Source organism: Bufo bufo, chromosome 2 (genome assembly GCF_905171765.1).
Source record: "Bufo bufo chromosome 2, aBufBuf1.1, whole genome shotgun sequence".
NCBI classification, from domain to species: domain Eukaryota; kingdom Metazoa; phylum Chordata; class Amphibia; order Anura; family Bufonidae; genus Bufo; species Bufo bufo.
This window is the reverse complement of record NC_053390.1, coordinates 679,329,901-679,353,478: the sequence shown is the minus strand read 5'-3', so window position 1 is coordinate 679,353,478 and position 23,578 is coordinate 679,329,901. Positions and strand designations below refer to the sequence as shown.

At 42.6% G+C, this 23,578-nt stretch overlaps 1 protein-coding gene across 3 annotated transcripts in view; it reads left to right on the top strand.

The window, feature by feature from the left end:
• Positions 1 to 23,578, top strand: part of DDX60 (DExD/H-box helicase 60) — a 460,164-nt gene that overhangs the window by 322,237 nt on the left and 114,349 nt on the right. For all 3 annotated transcript variants that reach the window (XM_040418645.1, XM_040418646.1, XM_040418644.1), the window contains 2 exons: positions 10,434 to 10,463; positions 12,881 to 13,010. In XM_040418645.1, coding sequence (XP_040274579.1) covers positions 10,434 to 10,463; positions 12,881 to 13,010 — 160 coding nt within the window. The remainder of the gene's footprint in view (positions 1 to 10,433; positions 10,464 to 12,880; positions 13,011 to 23,578) is intronic.

Below are 23,578 nucleotides of genomic sequence, written 5' to 3'. Positions count from 1 at the left end.
TCTGAGAGCCATAGTTTTTTCAGTTTTGGGGCGATTATCTTGGGTAGGGTATGATTTTTGCGGGATGAGATGATGGTTTGATTGGCACTATTTTGGGGTGCGTATGACTTTTTGATCGCTTGCTATTACTCTTTTTGTGATGTAAGGTGACAAAACATGGCTTTTTTTACACTGTTTTTATTTTTATTTTTTACGGTATTCACCTGAGGGGTTAGGTCATGCGAAATCTTTATAGAGCAAGTTATTACGGACGCGGCGATACCTAATATGTATACTTTTTTTTATTTATGTAAGTTTTACACAATGATTTCATTTTTGAAACAAAAAAAATCATGTTTTAGTGTTTCCATAGTCTGAAAGCCATAGTTTTTTTTTTTTTGGGCCATTGTATCATATAGGGGCTCATTTTTGGCGGGATAAGGGGACGGTTCGATTGGTACTATTTTGGCATACATGCGACTTTTTTGATCACTTTTATTACCTTTTTTGGGAAGTAAGGTGGGCAAAATTTAAATTTCATCATATTTTTTTTTTTTTTATGGCGTTCACCGAGCGGGGAAAGTAATATGACCCTTTTATAGATCAGGTCGTTACGGACGCGGTGATATCAAAAATGTGTAGGGAATTTTATTTTTTTCATTTTTAATCAGTGATAAATGTGTTTTTTCATTTTTACTTTTTTTTTTTCACTTTTTTTTTATTTTTTTTGACCCAGACCCACTTGGTTCTTGAAGATCCAGTGGGTCTAATGTCTGTATAATACAGTACAGTACACTATATAGTGTACTGTACTGTATTTTTACTTTACAAAGTCTGATTAGATTTCTGCCTTTAGCAGAAGTCTGATCAGCACCATGAACAGCCTCTGATCAGCACCATGGACAGCCGGGCGCCTGTAAAGGCGTCCGGTTTCCATGGTAACCATCACTCGCTGCCACAGCAGAGCAGTGGGTGATGGGGAGGGAGGGGGGCCCCCTCCCTCTCCCATTGGGGGCTGAAAAGGTACAGCAGCCCCCAATGGGAGAGGGAGGGAGCTCCCTCCCTGTTAACCTCTTACATACAGCGGTCCCTACGGACCGCTTCATGGAAGGGTTTAAACGCCTGACATCTGTGCCAGCACAGATTTCAGGCGTTTCAAGCAGAGTGTCAGCAATGTGCTGACACTCTGCAAACCGCTCGGCCATCTTGAGAGGGGGGGTGGGTGGATGATCGCGTGCCTGCCTGCCCCCAGCACCGCCCTGATGATCGCGGCCTGCCTGCACTGCCGCACCGCCCCGCACCTCCCCCCGCTGCGCCCGCCGGCACATAACATAGAGGGCTGCAGGGGGGGGGGGTTAAACATAAAATAAAGCCATTTTGAAGTTTCTGATCCCCGCGTACCGAGGGCGTACCGGTACGCCCTATGTCCGGAACAGGTTAATAAACAAAGAATGTAATTACACCATGAAACATCAGTTTATAGTTTTATTATAAAATGAAATGTCTTTGTACAGTATATACTGTACCAATACCATGTATTACTTACTTTGTTCTGATTCTCACTTACATCCTTCCCAGGGTTGCCAACCGTCCAGAAATTCCTGGAGAGTCCATAAAAATAGCCGACTTTTTCCCAGTGTCCATGAAAAAATTAGATGTTTCTGTGATGTTTTTTTTAAGCTGATGGTACTTGAGCAGGTCACTGCAATTGTAAATCCCTGCATTTTATAGATCACAGTAAATGCTGGTAATGTGTACAGTATTAGTATAGACTAGTGGTGCACAACCATTTCTCGTCTGAGGGCCGCACTAGACTTGGTATAAATTTCGTGGGCCAGAACCAGGTAGCTTTGCCAGAAAGAAATGCAAACACTGTGAGGGGGCACGTGTGAGCATTTTTTCTGTAAAGGGGCACATCTGGGCATTTTTACAGTGAAGGGGGCACATATGAGCATTACTACTGTGAAGGGGGCACATCTGGGCATTACCCGTGTGAAGGGGGCACATCTGGGCATTACCCGTGTGAAGGGAACACATCTGGGGATTACCAATGTGAAGGGGCACATCTGGGCATTACCACTGTGAAGGGAGCATGTGAGTATTACTGTGAAGGTGACACATCTCTGGCCATAGCAAAACTAAGGAGTGGAATGCAGGAAACTCTCTTTAAAAATGCTTTGTGGTACAATATTATGAGTCCTCTCACACAGGCACCAGACATAGTAATCACATATTAAGAAATAGGCTCAGGTCCAATCACTTCCATGACTACCACCCTCGCCAGTTACATCCTCCATAGACCTCCTGCTCCCATCTGACTCATCCTCATGAGCGGCACACTGTTATGGGGATATATACGAGTGGCACACTGTTATGGGGTATATATATATGGGTGGCACACTGTTATGGGGTATATATATATGGGTGGCACACTGTTATGGGGTATATATGGGTGACACACTGTTATGGGGTATATATGGGTGGCACACTGTTATGGTGATATATACAAGTGGCACACTGTTATGGGGTATATATACGGGGGGCACACTGTTATGGGGTATATATACGGGTGGCACACTGTTATGGGGTATATATGGGTGGCACACTGTTATGAGGATATATACGAGTGGCACACTGTTATGGGGTATATATGGGTGGCACACTGTTATGGGGTATATATGGGTGGCAAAATGTTATGGGGTATATATGGGTGACACACTGTTATGGGGTATATATGGGTGGCACACTGTTATGGGGATATATACAAGTGGCACACTGTTATGGAGTATATATATACGGGTGGCACACTGTTATGGGGTATACATGGGTGGCACACTGTTATGAGGATATATACAAGGGGGTATATATGGGTGGCACACTGTTATGAGGATATATACAAGTGGTACATTGTTATGGGGATATATATGGGTGGCACACTGTTATGGGGTATATATGGGTGGCACACTGTTATGGCGTATACATGGGTGGCACACTTATGGGGTATACATGGGTGGCACACTGTTATGGGGTATACATGGGTGGCACACTGTTATGGGGTATACATGGGTGGCACACTGTTACGGGGTATATATGGGTGGCACACTGTGACGGGGTATATATGGGTTGCACACTGTTATGGGGTATATATGGGTGGGACACTGTTATGGGGTATATATGGTTGGCACACTGTTATGGGGTATATATGGGTGGCACACTGTTATAGGGTATATATGGGTGGCACACTGTTATGGGGTATATATGGGTGGCACACTGTTATGGGGTATATATGGGTGGCACACTGTTATGGGGTATATATGGGTGGCACACTGTTATGGGGTATATATGGTAGCGCACTGTTATGGGGTATACATGGGTGGCACACTGTTATGGTGGTATACATGGGTGGCAAACTGTTATGGGGTATATATGGGTGGCACACTTATGGGGTATATATGGGTTGCACACTGTTATGGGGTATATATGGGTTGCACACTGTTATGGGGTATATATGGGTGGCACACTGTTATTGGGTATATATGGGTGGCACACTGTTATTGGGTATATATGGGTGGCACACTGTTATTGGGTATATATGGGTGGCACTCTGTTATGGGGTATATATGGGTGGCACACTGTTATGGGTTATATATGATTGGCACACTGTTATGGTGGTATATGTGACTTATTTTTGGGAACATTGGGACTAGTAAAGAGGAGTCATTTAAAACATATGCACCTAGTACACAGCGAATCTCTCCTCCTTGTGTGTTGTACTCTGTGGGGTGGGAGGGGGATGTATATTATTAGCTACAGTGGTGATTTGAGGGGCGCCTCGTCCCCCTCACCCCATCTATCTGATGTTCTTCCCCTATAGAGTGATGGCTGTGCAGATGACTGAGCAGCTCCCTGGACACGCGGCACGGGAACAGTTTGAGGGGCAGAAGACTAATGATGCTGTGAGCACAATATTGCGGTGTGACTGCGCTATACCATAACCTGTCATAGATGCGCCGCCATTAAACTGATGTACACTGCTGGCAGTGGCACCCGCGCTCAGCCTTGCCTGCTGTAGATAACAGTTCTCTCCGAAGACACAGGCAGCGCTGGATGGCGTTGTGACGTCATGTCATACAGCACACTGTGCAGACGACGTGCTGCCTGCCTGCCCCTGCCATGGGTAAACTTAAACGGACCCTGATCCTGTACCACACTAAAGGAGTGCACTGGCCTTGTGCCAGACGACCAGGAGTCTTAAAACCGGACTGTCCGGCCTAACTGCACAGGCCACATGACACAGCTTCGCGGGCCGGATTTGGCCTGCGGGCCGTAGGTTAAGCATCACTGTTATAGACTATACCTTTACATAGTAACATAGTAACATAGTACATAAGGCCGAAAAAAGACATTTGTCCATCCAGTTCGGCCTGTTATCCTGCAAGTTGATCTAGAGGAAGGCAAAAAACCCTGTGAGGTAGAAGCCAATTTTCTCCACTTTAGGGGAATAAAAAATTCCTTCCCGACTCCAATCAGGCAATCAGAATAACTCCCTGGATCAACGACCCCTCTCTAGTAGCTATAGCCTGTAATATTATTACGCTCTAGAAACACATCCAGGCCCCTCTTGAATTCCTTTATTGTACTCACCATCACCACCTCCTCAGGCAGAGAGTTCCATAGTCTCACTGCTCTTACCGTAAAGAATCCTTTTCTATGTTTGTGTACAAACCTTCTTTCCTCCAGACGCAGAGGATGTCCCCTCGTCACAGTCACAGTCCTGGGGATAAATAGCTGATGGGATAGATCTCTGTACTGACCCCTGATATATTTATACATATTAATTAGATCTCCCCTCAGTCGTCTTTTTTCTAAAGTGAATAACCCTAATTTTGATAATCTTTCAGGGTACTGTAGTTGCCCCATTCCAGTTATTACTTTAGTTGCCCTCCTCTGAACCCTCTCTAGCTCTGCTATGTCTGCCTTGTTTACAGGAGCCCAGAACTGTACACAGTACTCCATGTGTGGTCTGACTAGCGATTTGTAAAGTGGTAGGACTATGTTCATATCACGGGAATCTATGCCCCTTTTGATGCAACCCATTATCTTGTTGGCCTTGGCAGCAGCTGCCTGACACTGGTTTTTGCTGCTTAGTTTGCTGTTTATTAAAATTCCTAGATCCTTTTCCATGTCAGTGTTACCGAGTGTTTTACCATTTAGTATGTACGGGTGACTTGCATTTTTCCTTCCCATGTGCATAACCTTACATTTATCAGTGTTAAACCTCATCTGCCACTTATCTGCCCAAGCCTCCAATCTATCCAGATCCCTCTGTAGTAGTATACTGTCCTCATCAGTGTAAATTACTTTACACAGTTTAGTGTCATCTGCGAAAATTGATACTTTACTATGTAAGCCTTCTACAAGATCATTAATAAATATATTGAAGAGAATAGGGCCCAATACTGACCCCTGAGGTACCCCACTAGTGACAGTGACCCAATCTGAGTGTGTACCGTTAATAACCACCCTCTGTTTTCTATCACTCAGCCAGTTACTTACCCACATACAGATGTTTTCTCCCAGTCCGAGCATTCTCATTTTATATACTAACCTTTTATGCGGTACAGTGTCAAATGCTTTGGAGAAGTCCAGATATACGACATCCATTGATTCGCCGCTGTCAAGTCTAGAACTTACCTCCTCATAGAAACTGATTAAATTAGTTTGACATGACCGATCCCTCACGAAGCCATGCTGATATGGCGTTATTTGCTTATTTCCGTTGAGATGCTCTAATATAGCATCTCTCAGAAAACCTTCAAACAGTTTACCCACAACAGATGTTAAACTTACCGGCCTATAGTTTCCAGGCTCTGTTTTTGGCCCCTTTTTGAATATTGGCACCACATATGCCACGCGCCAATCCTGTGGGACATTCCCTGTCAGTATAGAGTCTGCAAATATCAGAAATAAGGGTCTGGCTATGACATTACTTAATTCCTTTAGGATACGGGGGTGTATGCCATCCGGTCCTGGCGATTTGTCTATTTTAATCTTTTTAAGCCGCTGATGTACTTCTTCCTGGGTCAGACAGGACACTTTTAATGGGGAATTTATTTTTGCATTCTGCATGTCATCTGACAGTTTATTTTCCTCAGTGAATACATTGGAGAAAAAAATATTTAACAGCTTTGCTTTCTCCTCGTCGCTCTCTGCGACTCCCCCCTCATTACTCTTTAAAGGGCCAACACCTTCAGCTTTATACTTTTTAACATTTATATAATTGAAGAACATTTTAGGGTTAGTTTTACTCTCTTTGGCAATTAATCTCTCGGTCTCTAGTTTGGGCGCTTTTATTTGTTTTTTACATGTTCTATTTTTTTCCTTATAGTTTTTCAGTGCTTCCGTGCAACCCTCCTGTTTTAGTGTTTTATATGCTTTCTTTTTGTCATTTATTGCTTTCTTTACAGTTCTGTTTATCCACATTGGTTTCTTTTTGTTCCTTAACCTTTTATTACCATACGGTATGTACCTCTCACAATGAGTTTTTAGGATGTTTTTAAAGATATCCCATTTTGTGTCTGTATTTGTGAGGACTTTGTCCCAGTTAGTTTGGCCTATGGCCTCTCTTAGTTGGCTAAATTTAGCTTTTTTGAAGTTTGGTATTTTTGTTCCTCCCTGTAGAAACGCTCTTTTGAATGATAATTGGAAGGTTATTACTTTATGGTCACTATTTCCCAGGTGTCCCCCGACCTGCACGTCTGTTGTTCTGTCAGGTCTATTGGTTAATACTAAGTCCAGTATGGCCGTCCCTCTAGTCGGGTCCTGAACCAGTTGGGAGAGGTAATTGTCTTTGGTTATAGCCACGAACCTGTTTCCCTTATGAGATATACAAGTTTCAGTTTCCCAGTCTATATCTGGGTAGTTGAAGTCCCCCATAATAACCACCTCATTATGATTTGCCGCCTCATCTATCTCGTTTAGTAGTAGATTTTCTGTGGACTCTGGTATATTAGGTGGTTTATAGTAAACTCCTATTAGTAATTTATTGTTGTTTTTAGCTCCATGTATCTCTACCCATAGTGACTCCACATGTTCATGTCCCTCACTTATATCTTCTCGGACTGTGGGCTTTAGACAGGACTTTATATAAAGGCAGACCCCTCCCCCTCTCCGGTTTTGACGATCCTTTCTAAACAGACTGTAACCTTGTACATTAACTGCCCAGTCATAGCTATCATCCAGCCATGTCTCAGTTATTCCCACTATGTCATAGTCCTCCTCACACATCACTAATTCCAGTTCACCAGTTTTATTAGTCAGGCTTCTGGCATTAGTATACATACATTTGAGAGGTTTATGTATATTTTTTACCCTACACCTTGTCTTCTGAATTGTTCTAGTCCCTCCTTCCATTCCTCCCCCATTCTTATTACCTTGCCCCCGGTCTCTATCTGCACTATCTTCCCCTCCTATAACGTAATTACCCTCCCCCCCAGTCCCTAGTTTAAACACTCCTCCAACCTTCTAGCCATCTTTCTCCCCAGCACAGCTGCCCCTTCCCCATTGAGGTGCAGCCCGTCCCTACGATAGAGCCTGTTGCCGATAGAAAAATCGGCCCAGTTCTCCAGGAAACCAAACCCCTCCTTCCTACACCAGTTCTTGAGCCACTTGTTAATCTCCCTAATCTCCCATTGCCTTTCTTGTGTGGCTCGTGGTACAGGCAGTATTTCGGAAAATACTACCTTTGAGGTCCTTGCCCTCAGCTTTTGACCTAAATCCCTGAAATCATTTTTAAGGACTCTCCACCTACCTCTAACTTTGTCATTGGTTCCGATATGGACCATGACCGCTGGATCGTCTCCAGCCCCTCCCAGTAATCTGTCAACCCGATCCGCGATGTGTCGAACTCTAGCGCCAGGAAGACAGCACACTGTTCGGCGATCACGGTCTTTGTGACAGATTTCCCTATCTGTTCCCCTAATAATGGAGTCTCCCACTACCAGCACCTGTCTGGCCTGCCCTGCTCTCCTGGTTCCCTGCTTACTGGAGCTGACATTCCCCTGACTGGCAGAGGAAGTGTCTGGCTGCAGCAGTGCCGTCCCCGGACTGACATCCCCCTCATCTGCCAAACGTGCAAACTTGTTGGGGTGTGTCAGATCAGGGCTAGCCTCCCTGGCACTCTTCCCTCTACCCCGCTTTCTAACTTTTACCCAGCTAGCTACCTCACTTTCCTCAGCCTCCTCTCTGTCACCCTCCCCCTCATCTACCCCAAAGAGTGCTTGCTCGGTGAGAAGCAAACTCTTTTGCAAATTATCAATGCCTCTCAGTGTTGCAACTTGCCCATTTAGAGACTCGATCTGCGATTCCAAACGGGTAATTTGCTCACATCTAGAACAAAGATATACACCCTTGAACTCCTGTTCCAGGACTGCAAACATCATGCAAGATGTGCACTGGACTGCGTTGTCAATTGTGCAACACATAATAAATGGGGATTACAACAGTAAAAAAGTAAAACAGTATAAATGATTTAGATTTAGACCCTGTCTGCTGTAGTTGAAGAACCACGTAAAATTAAGCCAACAACACACAAGGAAATTATATCCAACCTTAGTTTCCAAAATCCTTTTCTTAAACTCCTTATTTTTTAACTTTTTTAACTGAAGAGTATAAGTGGCTCAATTTATAGCACCTGGTTGCCCCAGGCACTCGCCTTAATTAAGCAGAGAGAAAAAAACAAACAAAAAAAAAAAAAAAACGATTTTAAATGCAAGTACAAGAATACTAACACTTAACTTTCAATGATCTCTGCTGCAATCCACACTCAGCCACCTGCAATCACTCCCACAAAACCACACACAGCTCTAGAACTCCTTATTTTTTAACTCCACTTAATAAGAAGCCACTTAGTAGAGCAAGCCTCAGAAAGAGCAGGCTCTGAAGAGTATAAGTGGCTCAATTTATAGCACCTGGTTGCCCCAGGCACTCGCCTTAATTAAGCAGAGAGAAAAAAACAAACAAAAAAAAAAAAAAACGATTTTAAATGCAAGTACAAGAATACTAACACTTAACTTTCAATGATCTCTGCTGCAATCCACACTCAGCCACCTGCAATCACTCCCACAAAACCACACACAGCTCTAGAACTCCTTATTTTTTAACTCCACTTAATAAGAAGCCACTTAGTAGAGCAAGCCTCAGAAAGAGCAGGCTCTGAAGAGTATAAGTGGCTCAATTTATAGCACCTGGTTGCCCCAGGCACTCACCTTAATTAAGCAGAGAGAAAAAAAAAAAACGATTTTAAATGCAAGTACAAGAATACTAACACTTAACTTTCAATGATCTCTGCTGCAATCCACACTCAGCCACCTGCAATCACTCCCACAAAACCACACACAGCTCTAGAACTCCTTATTTTTTAACTCCACTTAATAAGAAGCCACTTAGTAGAGCAAGCCTCAGAAAGAGCAGCAACCTTTAGACCTATAGACTTCTGTTACTTATCATTTTTATAGTTCATTATAGTTTTCCAATTTGTCCATAAAAAATGTTGGCTGTTTGTGATTTGTGGATAAATTTGTCATGAAAAAATTTAAATGTAGGTCCGGTCCAAAGCTTCATTCACAATTCTGCTTGTTGGAAAAAGTTTGGAGTTATCAGCTGAGAGTTGAGTTGCAGTGAGTTAGTATTTACTATGTCAAATTAAAGGGGTTGTCTTACTTTGGCAAATAACATTTATCATGTAGACAAAGTTAATACAAGGCACTTACTAATGTATTGTGATTGTCCATATTGCCTCCTTTGCTGGCTGAATTCATTTTTCCATCACATTATGGTTACTACCACCTTGTAATCCAGCAGCGGTGGCCATGCTCCAGTCTAGGCGCACTGCCATGGTCCCGGCCACCAGAGAGGTTGGTGCTTTTTCGTAGTGTACAAGCACGGCCACTGCTGCTGGACTGCAGGGTGGACGTAACCATGGAAACAAGCAGTGTATAATGTGATGGAAAAATGAATCCAGCCAGCAAGGGAAGCAATATGGATAATAAAAGTGCATTAGAAGGTGACTTGTATTGACTGTGTCTACATGATGAATATAACTTGCTGAAGTGAACTCCTTTAATGAACAAAATGTAAGCAAGATGAATACTGTGAGATTTTTGCGCTGAAGACCGTATGATCTTTGATTTAAGCTCTGGACTATATAATAAAGGCTGTAATTCAGGATCTCCACCAGATAATGTTATATAGTCACTCAGATTTTTATGTAGTTAGTTACTTTAAATAAACAGTAAATTGGTGTTCATGTTTGTCATACTGTATGTGTCTACATTTTTAATGTCGTTAATTCTTATTGTCTATATACGGTATAATGTTCCTTTCTCAGTGCTGTATATAAAATATTACAACCATATGGTGAGCAGTAAATAAAATCATACTTTGCTTTTATTCAGGGGAACACAAACAGAAACAAGTCTTTCAAGGTAAAATCAACATTTAAATGCATTTTCCACCATTTCCCTCGGAATTCACTGTCATATACAAGCAAACAACAGTACTAATAATGTTCTCTCTACTAAGTTTATTGTATGGGTGCTGTATGCAAATGTTAAAATACTAGGGAAGGGGGGGTATTATTAATATTGGTGTATCGGGATCTCTCTGATTGATTACCATGGTGTACACACTAAAGATATCATGTTTAAAAAAAGGTCTGGATTGGACAGGACAAGTAAGAATCCTTGGTAGGTTGTAGAAGCAGGTTCACTCTGCAGCATTGAGGGAATTCTGTGTTTGGAAGAAGGGATGTGCTTTTTTTCAGAAACTGTGACAATAGGTTGTGACTGGCATTGCATATGGGCCTCATTTATTTGAATTGGGAAAAAGCGGACAGCACACCTATTTTGGATGAGTGGTGGGTGCACATTTCCGAGGAAAGTGGTGAGCCTCCCCTTGCTGGTCGGATGATCAGTATATACAAAAAGAAGTATGGAGACAGCACGTCCTTTTTTGTGAAATTGCGTGCTTACGTTGCATATGGAATAAATTTCACAAAAAAGGACGTGCTGTCTCCATACTTCTTTTTGTATATACGGATCATTTGGATTGGGGTGAGCCTAAATACCAGATCGTGGGTAAGAGGGTTGCTATTTTTGGAAATAAGTTTTTCAATCCCAAATAAATCCTTAAAATTAGAAGTCAGCCAAGTTGTGTAAATCTTTAGCTGTAACAGAAGGAGGTTTAGGGCACTTGCAAGACAACAAAGAAACTGTAAAGGTCACAGCTTTATCTGTATTAGTGATTTTCATATTGATTAATCAAGATAACCATAATTAAAAACATGACTTATGCTAATGATTTTTGTTATATATATTTTTTATATATCAGCGCATAATGTATACAGCTGGAGCCTGTGGTGTACATAAAATAACCAGGTCCAAACAATAAAAATTTAAAGGGCATCTGTCAGCAGATTTGTACCTATGAAACTGGCTAACCTGTTACATGTGCTCTTGGCAGCTGAAGACATCTGTGTTGGTCTTATGTTCATATGTGCCCGCATTGCTGAGAAAAATTACGTTTCAATATTTGCAAAAGAGCCTCTAGGAACAACGGGGGCGTTACCACTAGTAATAGAGGCTTTGCAATCTCTGCAACTACTGCACCCTCTGCACAATGATTGACAGGGCCAGGTACTGTATTATCATGTTTACACTGCCTGGCCCTGTCAATTAAAATGCAGAGGGCAAGACAGTTGCAGAGAGAGCAGAGCCTGTAGGTGTAACATTGCCCTTGTTGCGCCTAGAGGCTTACTTGTCACGGCGCGGTGTGGGAGGTAAACTCCACATCGAACACAGGAGGGAAGGGAAGAGGTACTAGGCCTGGAAACTAGGGAAAGGGGAAAGGTCACCACCTAGTAAATCCCTAAAGTGAGCCCTGACTACTAACAGTATGAACAGACCTCGATGGTAGAAATGTTCATATGCAGGAACCTAGAGCCCAATCTGACCCTAAAGGGCCCTGAAAAAAGTGTCAGGACAAAAGACGACCTGTTCCTTCCCAGTTGAAGGAACAGGGGGCTACCTCAGGCCTAATTCCAAAAGATAGGGAAATACAACAAACTAGAAATAGGAAAAATACACTTTACTCCGAAGTACGCGGACGAGCAGGAACTCAGAGGAGAACCAAACACCAGCACTTCCACAACCAGAAGGAGCTATCAACCGCATAGCATGATGGGTGAGACCAGACTGAATAGAGGAGTTGGAATGAACACTTAAGCTACACCTGAGACAAGAGGTGTGGTCATAACCAGCAACAACACAGAAACAAGTGAAACCAAAGAGGCTGTCAGATAACATCACGCGCAGCCAGTCTCTTAGATCTTCTGATGCCTGTCACGGGAGAGACCGTGACATTACTTGCGTATATTAAAACTTAATTTTTCTCGCTCAATGCGGACATCTATGAACATGTGAGCAATATAGATGTTTTCAGCTGCCAAGCGCTCATGCAAGAGGTCAGCCAGTTTTATAGGTACAAATCTTATGACAGATGCCCTTTAACTAGGCCCCCAATTATGGTGCTGAGTGTTTCTATGCACCTCACACTCATAACATTTCCTCCAATTTGCTTTAAGTATAAGGATAAGCTTGATTTACTCAGGATCCACCTTGCCATTTTAGATATTCTCATAATGCCACCAAAGTTCAACGTCATCAATATTTTTAATATCTATCCTGGATAGTTGTTATCTATATTTTATAGAAGCATGGTTACAGCTGAAGATTCCATATTATTTATTGACTGTTAGATCCCTAGCTGTTAATAATAAAAATTGTTTAAGTTGCTTGTGACTACTTAGCCATATGCCATATACTTATTCCACTGTTATTAACAGAGCACCAAGTAAAAATGAAGAACTGATGATCAAACAAGCCGAGTATGACAGTTTAATGAAAAAGATTGCAAAGTTTAAAGAAATACCATCTGATTGTACTTATGCTGATGTCAAAGCAGTGGATGAGGAGGTAAGACACTATATAGAGAAGCGTCATGTCTTCTGTACCTTAGTGGAAATTCAGATGCAATTGTAACAGAAAACAGCAGCACTCTCCAGCCTTGATCCTTTATTTTCACCAAAAAATGCGACGTTTCGATCAGTGTGATCTTTCTCAAGCAATCTAACAATGTGAACTAAACAACGGATACATATACCCTACCAAGCTGGTCACTTGACCTAATCAATTATGTAAATACATCATTAAAAAAGACTGTGAGTACCACCCCTTCCTCTGTTCGTCCTACAGCGGGGTTAACTTGATGTGTCATTTTCAAAACTCATACAATGTGTATACATCAATAAATCCATAAATATCGCTCCATCAACTTACTGAGATGCCGGGTGTGTACTGGGGAATATCGACACTGCGGTAACTTCAACTGTATGTGAGGCCGATCGCCTCACTTCCCTCGGCGTTCCTCCATGCCGGATGCGCATGCGCGTCTGCCTCATGACGTCAGCCTCAGGACGCTCAACAGTCACTAAGGAGACCGGACGCTTCCCATCCACGTCATCGCTAGAATGAAGCGCGCATGCGCGCCTGACCCCAGCGGCCACGGGACCCAGCGCCAAGCCTCCCGCCGCCGTGTAATGCCCCTACGGCCGTTGCCATGGTATCCTAACACATAGTGTCGTCCTCTTTGAAGAGTATAAACGCCAGGCTTCTATATTATCATGTGTTTTTCTCTATATTCTACCCATAGCAAGGGGCAAATCGGTCTATAACCATTGTTATTAAGGGTTGATAGAATTGAGGTGTGTATTTAGATGGCCTTTGATAAAGAAATTATAAATGGCTACATGTGCCAGGTATCCACTACTCGCCCAAAACTCAGGATTAGAGTACCAAGTCACTAGTTTGAGTTTAGCCTCATGTTAATTGATTTGGGGTCCATAAACTCATCCACGTAGGGCGGCACTATTCAAAAACAATTTTGTCCTAGAGTATGTCAGTGCCCACCCTCATCAGACAATCCTGATGGTCACAATGGTAACACGTCTCCCCCTCTTACGGGGTTGATAAATGTAGCCATGGACCATCCCAAACATTTTTAGGGAGGGCATACCCTCCATTCTGGAGGGATGTCCATCCCATATATCCAACCATCCCAACCTATCCAGTCAGATAATAGGCATTCCCGTTTCCGGGTATACATCTATAATTCTGACCAATAGGTCATAGCATACAAATCAACCCCCTCTACTGTATACACATATACCATATGGCTGCTCCACAAGGACCATGTATCTCATTCTCCCGTATATGTGGAGCAAGTAGTGGAAACCATATGCTATAGTCCAGTGTAACTTAAATAGATCCAAAATGATTTTTTTGCCCCCCCCATGGGGTGAAAACAGAGATAAATCCAAAGTGTTATTTAACAAATGACTACCATTCAATTGTCTGTTATGTCACCTCAGTCCGTATCCCCAGGTCACACCCGCATTCACAGTCATCTATAAAAAGAAGACAGAGAAAATGTGTGAGTATGTGAAACATAAAAAGTTACTAAATTATTATAAATAATCTCAACCATTTAGATTGGGTACTAACTTCAATATTTTTTTAAAAAATCCAATTAATACCTAAATAGAGCATAGTATTAAAAGACAAGTGTGGAGGCTATTAGATTCTGCGTGGTCAGTAGAGTGAGCCAATCCTAAACTCCCTGTTGAGGCCTTTGGGTTCGAGTGTTTGTAGCTCGTAGATCCACCTCAACTCCATCCTTTTTAAGAGTCTCTCCCTATCTCCCCCTCTCCTTTGGGGTGGAACTCCATCAATGATTCGGAAGCGTAGCTGCGAAACATTATGGTTACATTTGAGGAAATGTTCTGGGACAGGTAACTCTGTCCTGGAACTGTCAGTCTCTTTTACTCCTCGTAAAAGTTTACGTATGTCATACCGATGTTGATTTACTCTCTTTCTAAATTCTTGGGTTGTTTCTCCCACGTAGAGAAGTCCACATGGGCACTGTAGTACGTAAATCACGTACTCAGATCTACAAGTGTAGTAGTTCCTAATCTGATAGGTTTTTCCTGTCCTGGGATGTGAAAAGGAACTTCCCTTTAAAATTCCATTACAGTTACAACAGCCCAGGCAGGGGAAACAGCCCTTTCTCTGTATAAGGGGTGGACTGCGCTGTTTAGTATCAGCATTGACTAACTTATCCCCTACATTGCGTGGTCTTCTATAGGACATGAGGGGTGTAGTACAAAATGCCTCAATGTCAGGAAAAGACTCAGTGAGAATGTGCCAATTGTTTTTGAGGACCTGTGTTATTTGTTTACTGACCACTGTATGTGTCGACACAAAGGGAATCCTCTTGTTCCCCTCTCCTGATTCCTTTTTCTTCAAGAGGTCCTCCCTTCTGAATTGATTTACCCTCAGTTTGTGCCTCTGTACCATAGGCCTTGGATAGCCTCTCTCATAAAACTTATTGCACATCTCACCGAGCCTTATCTCTGATTTGTCATTGTCTGTAACTATTCTTTTAACCCTGAGTAACTGGCTATAAGGCAGTGACTCTTTCATAAACCCAGGGTGATCACTCTGGAATAGCAACATGTTGTTCCTGTCAGTCGGTTTTACATACAGATCAGTATATAGTTTCCCATCTACACAGTATACTGTCGTGTCCAAGAACTGTAAGCTGGTTTGAGAGTACACGGCCGTAAACTGAAGTTCTGCATGGACTGAATTGATGTCTCCATGGAACTTGAGTAAGTTCTCAAGGGATCCAGTCCAGACAAAAAATATGTCATCTATATACCTCATCCAGCCCTTCACTGAAGTAAAATGGCTGGATGGGTATATAGAGCATTCCTCAAATCTATTCATATAAATGTTGGCATAAGTTGGGGCCACATTGGACCCCATTGCGGTTCCCCGCTGCTGTACATAGTAGATATCCTCAAAAAGGAAATAGTTGCACGTCAGGACGATCTCCAAAAGGGAGAGAACAAATCTGGAAATCTCTGGTTTGATCCCACCTCTGGAGAGGGTCCATTCTACCGAATCTAATCCCTTGATGTGGTCGATACTCGTATAGAGGCCGACCACATCAAAGGATACCGAATCCTCTGGGGAAGTAAGTGAAGACCAGCGTTTTTTAGATCAGAGATCGACACAAGGCGCCAAAAACCGCCAAGAAGAGGGGGGCGCATGCACCACAGGCGGAGGAAGCGAGGAGCCGAGAGTGACTCGCTCAATGAAACCACCACTGGATTACAAACATGGACAGACGGCCCAGAAACAACAAATATAGTGAATACAATAGGATCAGAGAATGTAAAGACTTTAGTGGTAAATATATCATCTGCTACACTGTCTAATGATGAAATTTCACTGTTGGAAAAGGGTTTATCTTTCTGTCCGTATTCAGATGTAGATTGGTTTAACTATGAGATAGATCTACAAAGGTTCTACAGGCGTATTAAATTACAGGTTTTCTTTAAAGATTCCCCTAAAATGTCCACCAGGACAGGTAAACAAGAGAATGTCAATACTGATATGTTGTGTCTGAAAGAAATGGGTTTATTTCTGCATAGTGATTTTCAACCACCTGTCATGAAAGATGCAGTGAATACATACATTGACCTAGTTAAAAAAGGTGTAGAAAAAATTAAGATCAATAGTAGTAGACATGATAATAAGAACAATTTGAGTCAGGGAGAGAAAAGAGCATTGAAAAATCTCAGCAGTAGAAAGGAGATTACTATAAAAAAAGCCGACAAAGGAGGGGCTACGGTAATTATGGACACCAATAAATATTTAGCCGAGATACAGCGGCAATTGGGGGACAGCGTGGTATACCGAGCACTGGATGCTGACCCCAAATTTGCCATTCAAAGGAGACTCAAACTATTAATAGACGATGCTTTTGCATCGGATATAATAGATGAGAAGCTACATGAATATTTATTGGTGGACAAACCGGTAACACCACTATTGTATACATTGCCCAAAATACATAAGAACCTTTTTGATCCACCTGGGCGTCCCATAGTCTCTGGGATTGGCTCAATTTTTTCCCCAGCTGCTATTTTTCTTGACAGATATCTCAGAGTCTATGCCATGTCCACTAGGTCTTATGTAAGAGACACAACAGACTTCCTCAAGAAATTGCAAACTTTGCAGATTGAGGAAGGACAATACCTGGTCTCCTTTGATGTGGTCGGCCTCTATACGAGTATCGACCACATCAAGGGATTAGATTCGGTAGAATGGACCCTCTCCAGAGGTGGGATCAAACCAGAGATTGCCAGATTTGTTCTCTCCCTTTTGGAGATCGTCCTGACGTGCAACTATTTCCTTTTTGAGGATATCTACTATGTACAGCAGCGGGGAACCGCAATGGGGTCCAATGTGGCCCCAACTTATGCCAACATTTATATGAATAGATTTGAGGAATGCTCTATATACCCATCCAGCCACTTTACTTCAGTGAAGGGCTGGATGAGGTATATAGATGACATATTTTTTGTCTGGACTGGATCCCTTGAGAACTTACTCAAGTTCCAGGGAGACATCAATTCAGTCCATGCAGAACTTCAGTTTACGGCCGTGTACTCTCAAACCAGCTTACAGTTCTTGGACACGACAGTATACTGTGTAGATGGGAAACTATATACTGATCTGTATGTAAAACCGACTGACAGGAACAACATGTTGCTATTCCAGAGTGATCACCCTGGGTTTATGAAAGAGTCACTGCCTTATAGCCAGTTACTCAGGGTTAAAAGAATAGTTACAGACAATGACAAATCAGAGATAAGGCTCGGTGAGATGTGCAATAAGTTTTATGAGAGAGGCTATCCAAGGCCTATGGTACAGAGGCACAAACTGAGGGTAAATCAATTCAGAAGGGAGGACCTCTTGAAGAAAAAGGAATCAGGAGAGGGGAACAAGAGGATTCCCTTTGTGTCGACACATACAGTGGTCAGTAAACAAATAACACAGGTCCTCAAAAACAATTGGCACATTCTCACTGAGTCTTTTCCTGACATTGAGGCATTTTGTACTACACCCCTCATGTCCTATAGAAGACCACGCAATGTAGGGGATAAGTTAGTCAATGCTGATACTAAACAGCGCAGTCCACCCCTTATACAGAGAAAGGGCTGTTTCCCCTGCCTGGGCTGTTGTAACTGTAATGGAATTTTAAAGGGAAGTTCCTTTTCACATCCCAGGACAGGAAAAACCTATCAGATTAGGAACTACTACACTTGTAGATCTGAGTACGTGATTTACGTACTACAGTGCCCATGTGGACTTCTCTACGTGGGAGAAACAACCCAAGAATTTAGAAAGAGAGTAAATCAACATCGGTATGACATACGTAAACTTTTACGAGGAGTAAAAGAGACTGACAGTTCCAGGACAGAGTTACCTGTCCCAGAACATTTCCTCAAATGTAACCATAATGTTTCGCAGCTACGCTTCCGAATCATTGATGGAGTTCCACCCCAAAGGAGAGGGGGAGATAGGGAGAGACTCTTAAAAAGGATGGAGTTGAGGTGGATCTACGAGCTACAAACACTCGAACCCAAAGGCCTCAACAGGGAGTTTAGGATTGGCTCACTCTACTGACCACGCAGAATCTAATAGCCTCCACACTTGTCTTTTAATACTATGCTCTATTTAGGTATTAATTGGATTTTTAAAAAAATATTGAAGTTAGTACCCAATCTAAATGGTTGAGATTATTTATAATAATTTAGTAACTTTTTATGTTTCACATACTCACACATTTTCTCTGTCTTCTTTTTATAGATGACTGTGAATGCGGGTGTGACCTGGGGATACGGACTGAGGTGACATAACAGACAATTGAATGGTAGTCATTTGTTAAATAACACTTTGGATTTATCTCTGTTTTCACCCCATGGGGGGGGCAAAAAAATCATTTTGGATCTATTTAAGTTACACTGGACTATAGCATATGGTTTCCACTACTTGCTCCACATATACGGGAGAATGAGATACATGGTCCTTGTGGAGCAGCCATATGGTATATGTGTATACAGTAGAGGGGGTTGATTTGTATGCTATGACCTATTGGTCAGAATTATAGATGTATACCCGGAAACGGGAATGCCTATTATCTGACTGGATAGGTTGGGATGGTTGGATATATGGGATGGACATCCCTCCAGAATGGAGGGTATGCCCTCCCTAAAAATGTTTGGGATGGTCCATGGCTACATTTATCAACCCCGTAAGAGGGGGAGACGTGTTACCATTGTGACCATCAGGATTGTCTGATGAGGGTGGGCACTGACATACTCTAGGACAAAATTGTTTTTGAATAGTGCCGCCCTACGTGGATGAGTTTATGGACCCCAAATCAATTAACATGAGGCTAAACTCAAACTAGTGACTTGGTACTCTAATCCTGAGTTTTGGGCGAGTAGTGGATACCTGGCACATGTAGCCATTTATAATTTCTTTATCAAAGGCCATCTAAATACACACCTCAATTCTATCAACCCTTAATAACAATGGTTATAGACCGATTTGCCCCTTGCTATGGGTAGAATATAGAGAAAAACACATGATAATATAGAAGCCTGGCGTTTATACTCTTCAAAGAGGACGACACTATGTGTTAGGATACCATGGCAACGGCCGTAGGGGCGTTACACGGCGGCGGGAGGCTTGGCGCTGGGTCCCGTGGACGCTGGGGTCAGGCGCGCATGCGCGCTTCATTCTAGCGATGACGTGGATGGGAAGCGTCCGGTCTCCTTAGTGACTGTTGAGCGTCCTGAGGCTGACGTCATGAGGCAGACGCGCATGCGCATCCGGCATGGAGGAACGCCGAGGGAAGTGAGGCGATCGGCCTCACATACAGTTGAAGTTACCGCAGTGTCGATATTCCCCAGTACACACCCGGCATCTCAGTAAGTTGATGGAGCGATATTTATGGATTTATTGATGTATACACATTGTATGAGTTTTGAAAATGACACATCAAGTTAACCCCGCTGTAGGACGAACAGAGGAAGGGGTGGTACTCACAGTCTTTTTTAATGATGTATTTACATAATTGATTAGGTCAAGTGACCAGCTTGGTAGGGTATATGTATCCGTTGTTTAGTTCACATTGTTAGATTGCTTGAGAAAGATCACACTGATCGAAACGTCGCATTTTTTGGTGAAAATAAAGCATTAAGGATCAAGGCTGGAGAGTGCTGCTGTTTTCTGTTACAATTGCATCTGGATTTGGGGAAGCTTAGGACTGGCTTCTGACACAGCGAGCACCACCACAGTAAGGAACAACTTATATTTTTTTGTAGTGCTGCTACACATTTTTTCTCTTTTTATTGCCAAGTTTAGTGGAAATTCAAAGATAAGGTGAATTTTCAGAATAACTGTGTACTCAAGTAATATACAGTCAGGTCAATAAATATTGGGACATGGACACAATTCTAAAATGTTGGGCTCTATACACCACCACAATGGATTTGAAATGAAACGAACAAGATGTGCTTTAACTACAGACTGTCAGCTTTAATTTGAGGGTATTTACATCCAAATCAGGTGAACGGTGTAGGAATTACAACAGTTTGCATATGTGCCTCCCACTTGTTAAGGAACCAAAAGTAATGGGACAGAATAATAATCATAAATCAAACTTTCATTTTTTAATACTTGGTTGCAAATCCTTTGCAGTCAATTACAGCCTGAAGTCTGGAACGCATAGACATCACCAGACGCTGGGTTTCATCCCTGGTGATGCTCTGCTAGGCCTCTACTGCAACTGTCTTCAGTTCCTGCTTGTTCTTGGGGCATTTTCCCTTCAGTTTTGTCTTCAACGAGTGAAATACTTGCTCAATCGGATTCTGGTCAGGTGATTGACTTGGACATTGCATAACATTCCACTACTTCCCCTTAAAAAACTCTTTGGTTTCTTTTGCAGTATGCTTTGGGTCATTGTCCATCTGCACTGTGAAGCGCCGTCCAATGAGTTCTGAAGCATTTGGCTGAATATGAGCAGATAATATTGCCCAAAACACTTCATAATTCATCCTGCTGCTTTTGTCAGCAGTCACATCATCAATAAATAGAAGAGAACCAGTTCCATTGGCAGCCATACATGCCCACGCCATGACACTACCACCACCATGCTTCACTGATGAGGTGGTATGTTTAGGATAATAAGCAGTTCCTTTCCTTCTCCAAACTCTTCTCTTCCCATCACTCTGGTACAAGTTGATCTTGGTCTCATCTGTCCATAAGATGTTGTTCCAGAACTGTGAAGGCTTTTTTAGATGTCGTTTGGCAAACTCTAATCTGGCCTTCCTGTTTTTGAGGCTCACCAATGGTTTACATCTTGTGGTGAACCCTCTGTATTCACTCTTGTGAAGTCTTCTCTTGATTGTTGACTTTGACACACATACACCTACCTCCTGGAGAGTGTTCTTGATCTGGCCAACTGTTGTGAAGGGTGTTTTCTTCACCAGGGAAATAATTATTCGGTTATCCTCCACAGTTGTTTTCCACTGTCTTCCGGGTCTTTTGGTGTTGCTGAGCTCACCGGTGCGTTCCTTCTTTTTAAGAATGTTCCAAACAGTTGTTTTGGCCATGCCTAATGTTTTTGCTATCTTTCTGATGGGTTTGTTTTGTTTTTTCAGCCTAATGATGGCTTGCTTCACTGATAGTGACAGCTCTTTGGATCTCATCTTGAGAGTTGACAGCAACAGATTCCAAATGCAAATAGCACACTTAAAATGAACTCTGGCCCTTTAATCTGCTCATTGTAATTGGGATAATGAGGAAATAACACACACCTGGCCATGGAACAGCTGAGAAGCCAATTGTCCCATTACTTTTTGTTCCTTAACAAGTGGAAGGCACATATGCAAACTGTTGTAATTCCTAGACCGTTCACCTGATTTGTATGTAAATACCCTCAAATTAAAGCTGACAATCTGCAGTTAAAGCACATCTTGTTCGTTTAATTTCAAATCCATTGTGGTAGTGTATAGAGCCAAAAATGTTAGAATTGTGTCGATGTCCCAATATTTATGGACCTGACTGTATTTCTGACAACAATCTGCTTTTCAGCAGTTTACCTTATCAAGAAGATGATCTTCAGCAGGCCAATTCGTATTCCTCCAGAACAGACTTATATATGCATGACCAGCCCCACGTTCATGTGGGCCCTTGGGCAATAAAGTCTCAGTGGGCCCCCTTGTGGCATTTTGCACTACGCATGCAGCAATGAAACTACATGTATTATAGATGTTGCCAAATACAATAGACAGAGCATGCTACAGAGTGTATATATGTGAATCAGTCCTTATGTGCCTACATTTTTTTTTTTAGCAACCCAGTGTTTTAGTCCCTCAGGTCTACTCACAGTTTGTACCATTTTTGCATTACAAAAACTTTTTTGATTGCTTTTTATTACATTTTTTTGTGGGGTCTGTGGCCAAAAAACATTAAATTTGTCATTACACACTTTTTGCCCATTTGGCTTTCAATTGTGACACCATATGATACGGTTAGAGATGAGTGAAGTTTTGAAAAATTCAATTTGTCCAATTCGCCATATTCCAACAAGAAATTTGATTTGCTCCGAATTCATTTGTCACGAATCACGATAAACGATAAATCATTTGTCACGAATCACGATAAATCAGGTACACGCAGGCCACTCTGCCTAATCATATTCATCCCACTTGGTGGCCCAATCTCAGTGTGAAGGCTTGGAAGTTAAACTGCAGGGAGAGTGTATCACTGTGTGCATTACGTTGTAGTGCACCCACATTCATAGTTAATCATTTCTGTAGGTACTGTGCCGTAAGTATTACAGACAGGTGCAATTTGTCACCGTCTGCATCACTGTGCAATGCATCAAGATTTATAGCTAATCCCTTCTGTTAGCTGTCGAGTAAGGCTACTTTCACACTAGCGTTTTTGGCAGATCTGTCAAGTTCCCTGGCATGGCAGTTTTTCAGACAATGTGCTGACAACAAGACTGTGCAATCAGAGCCTGAAGCGAGGCATAAACGTTCTAAACCTGAGCACAACCATGACCAGGCATCTAAGTGCAAAGCACGAGCTGCAGTGGAGTAGACACCTCAAAACCAAGAAAGGTCTCTGGCTCCTCCTGCTTCCTCTTCTGATGCAGTCTCGGCCTCTTCATCCCCCTCTGGAGTGACAGTGGCACCTGCCACCCTGCAAAACAGAGGATGTGCCAGCAACACCACCACCTCGGTCACCAAGCATCTCCACAATGTCCCATGGAAGTGTTCAGCTGTCTATCTCCCAAACACTGCAGCGAAAGAGGAAGTACCCCCCTACCCACCCCCGATCCCTGGCCCTGAATGCCAGCATTTCCAAATTCCTGGCCTTTGAAATGCTGTCATTCTATCTGGTGGACACGCACAGTTTTAAGAATCTGACCGCGTTGACTGTCCCACAGTAGGTTCTGCCTGGCCGCCACTACTTTTCCAGGCGAGCCATCCCTCCCCTGCACAACCAAGTGGGGGACAAAATCAGGTGTGCACTGCGCAACACCATCTGTGGCA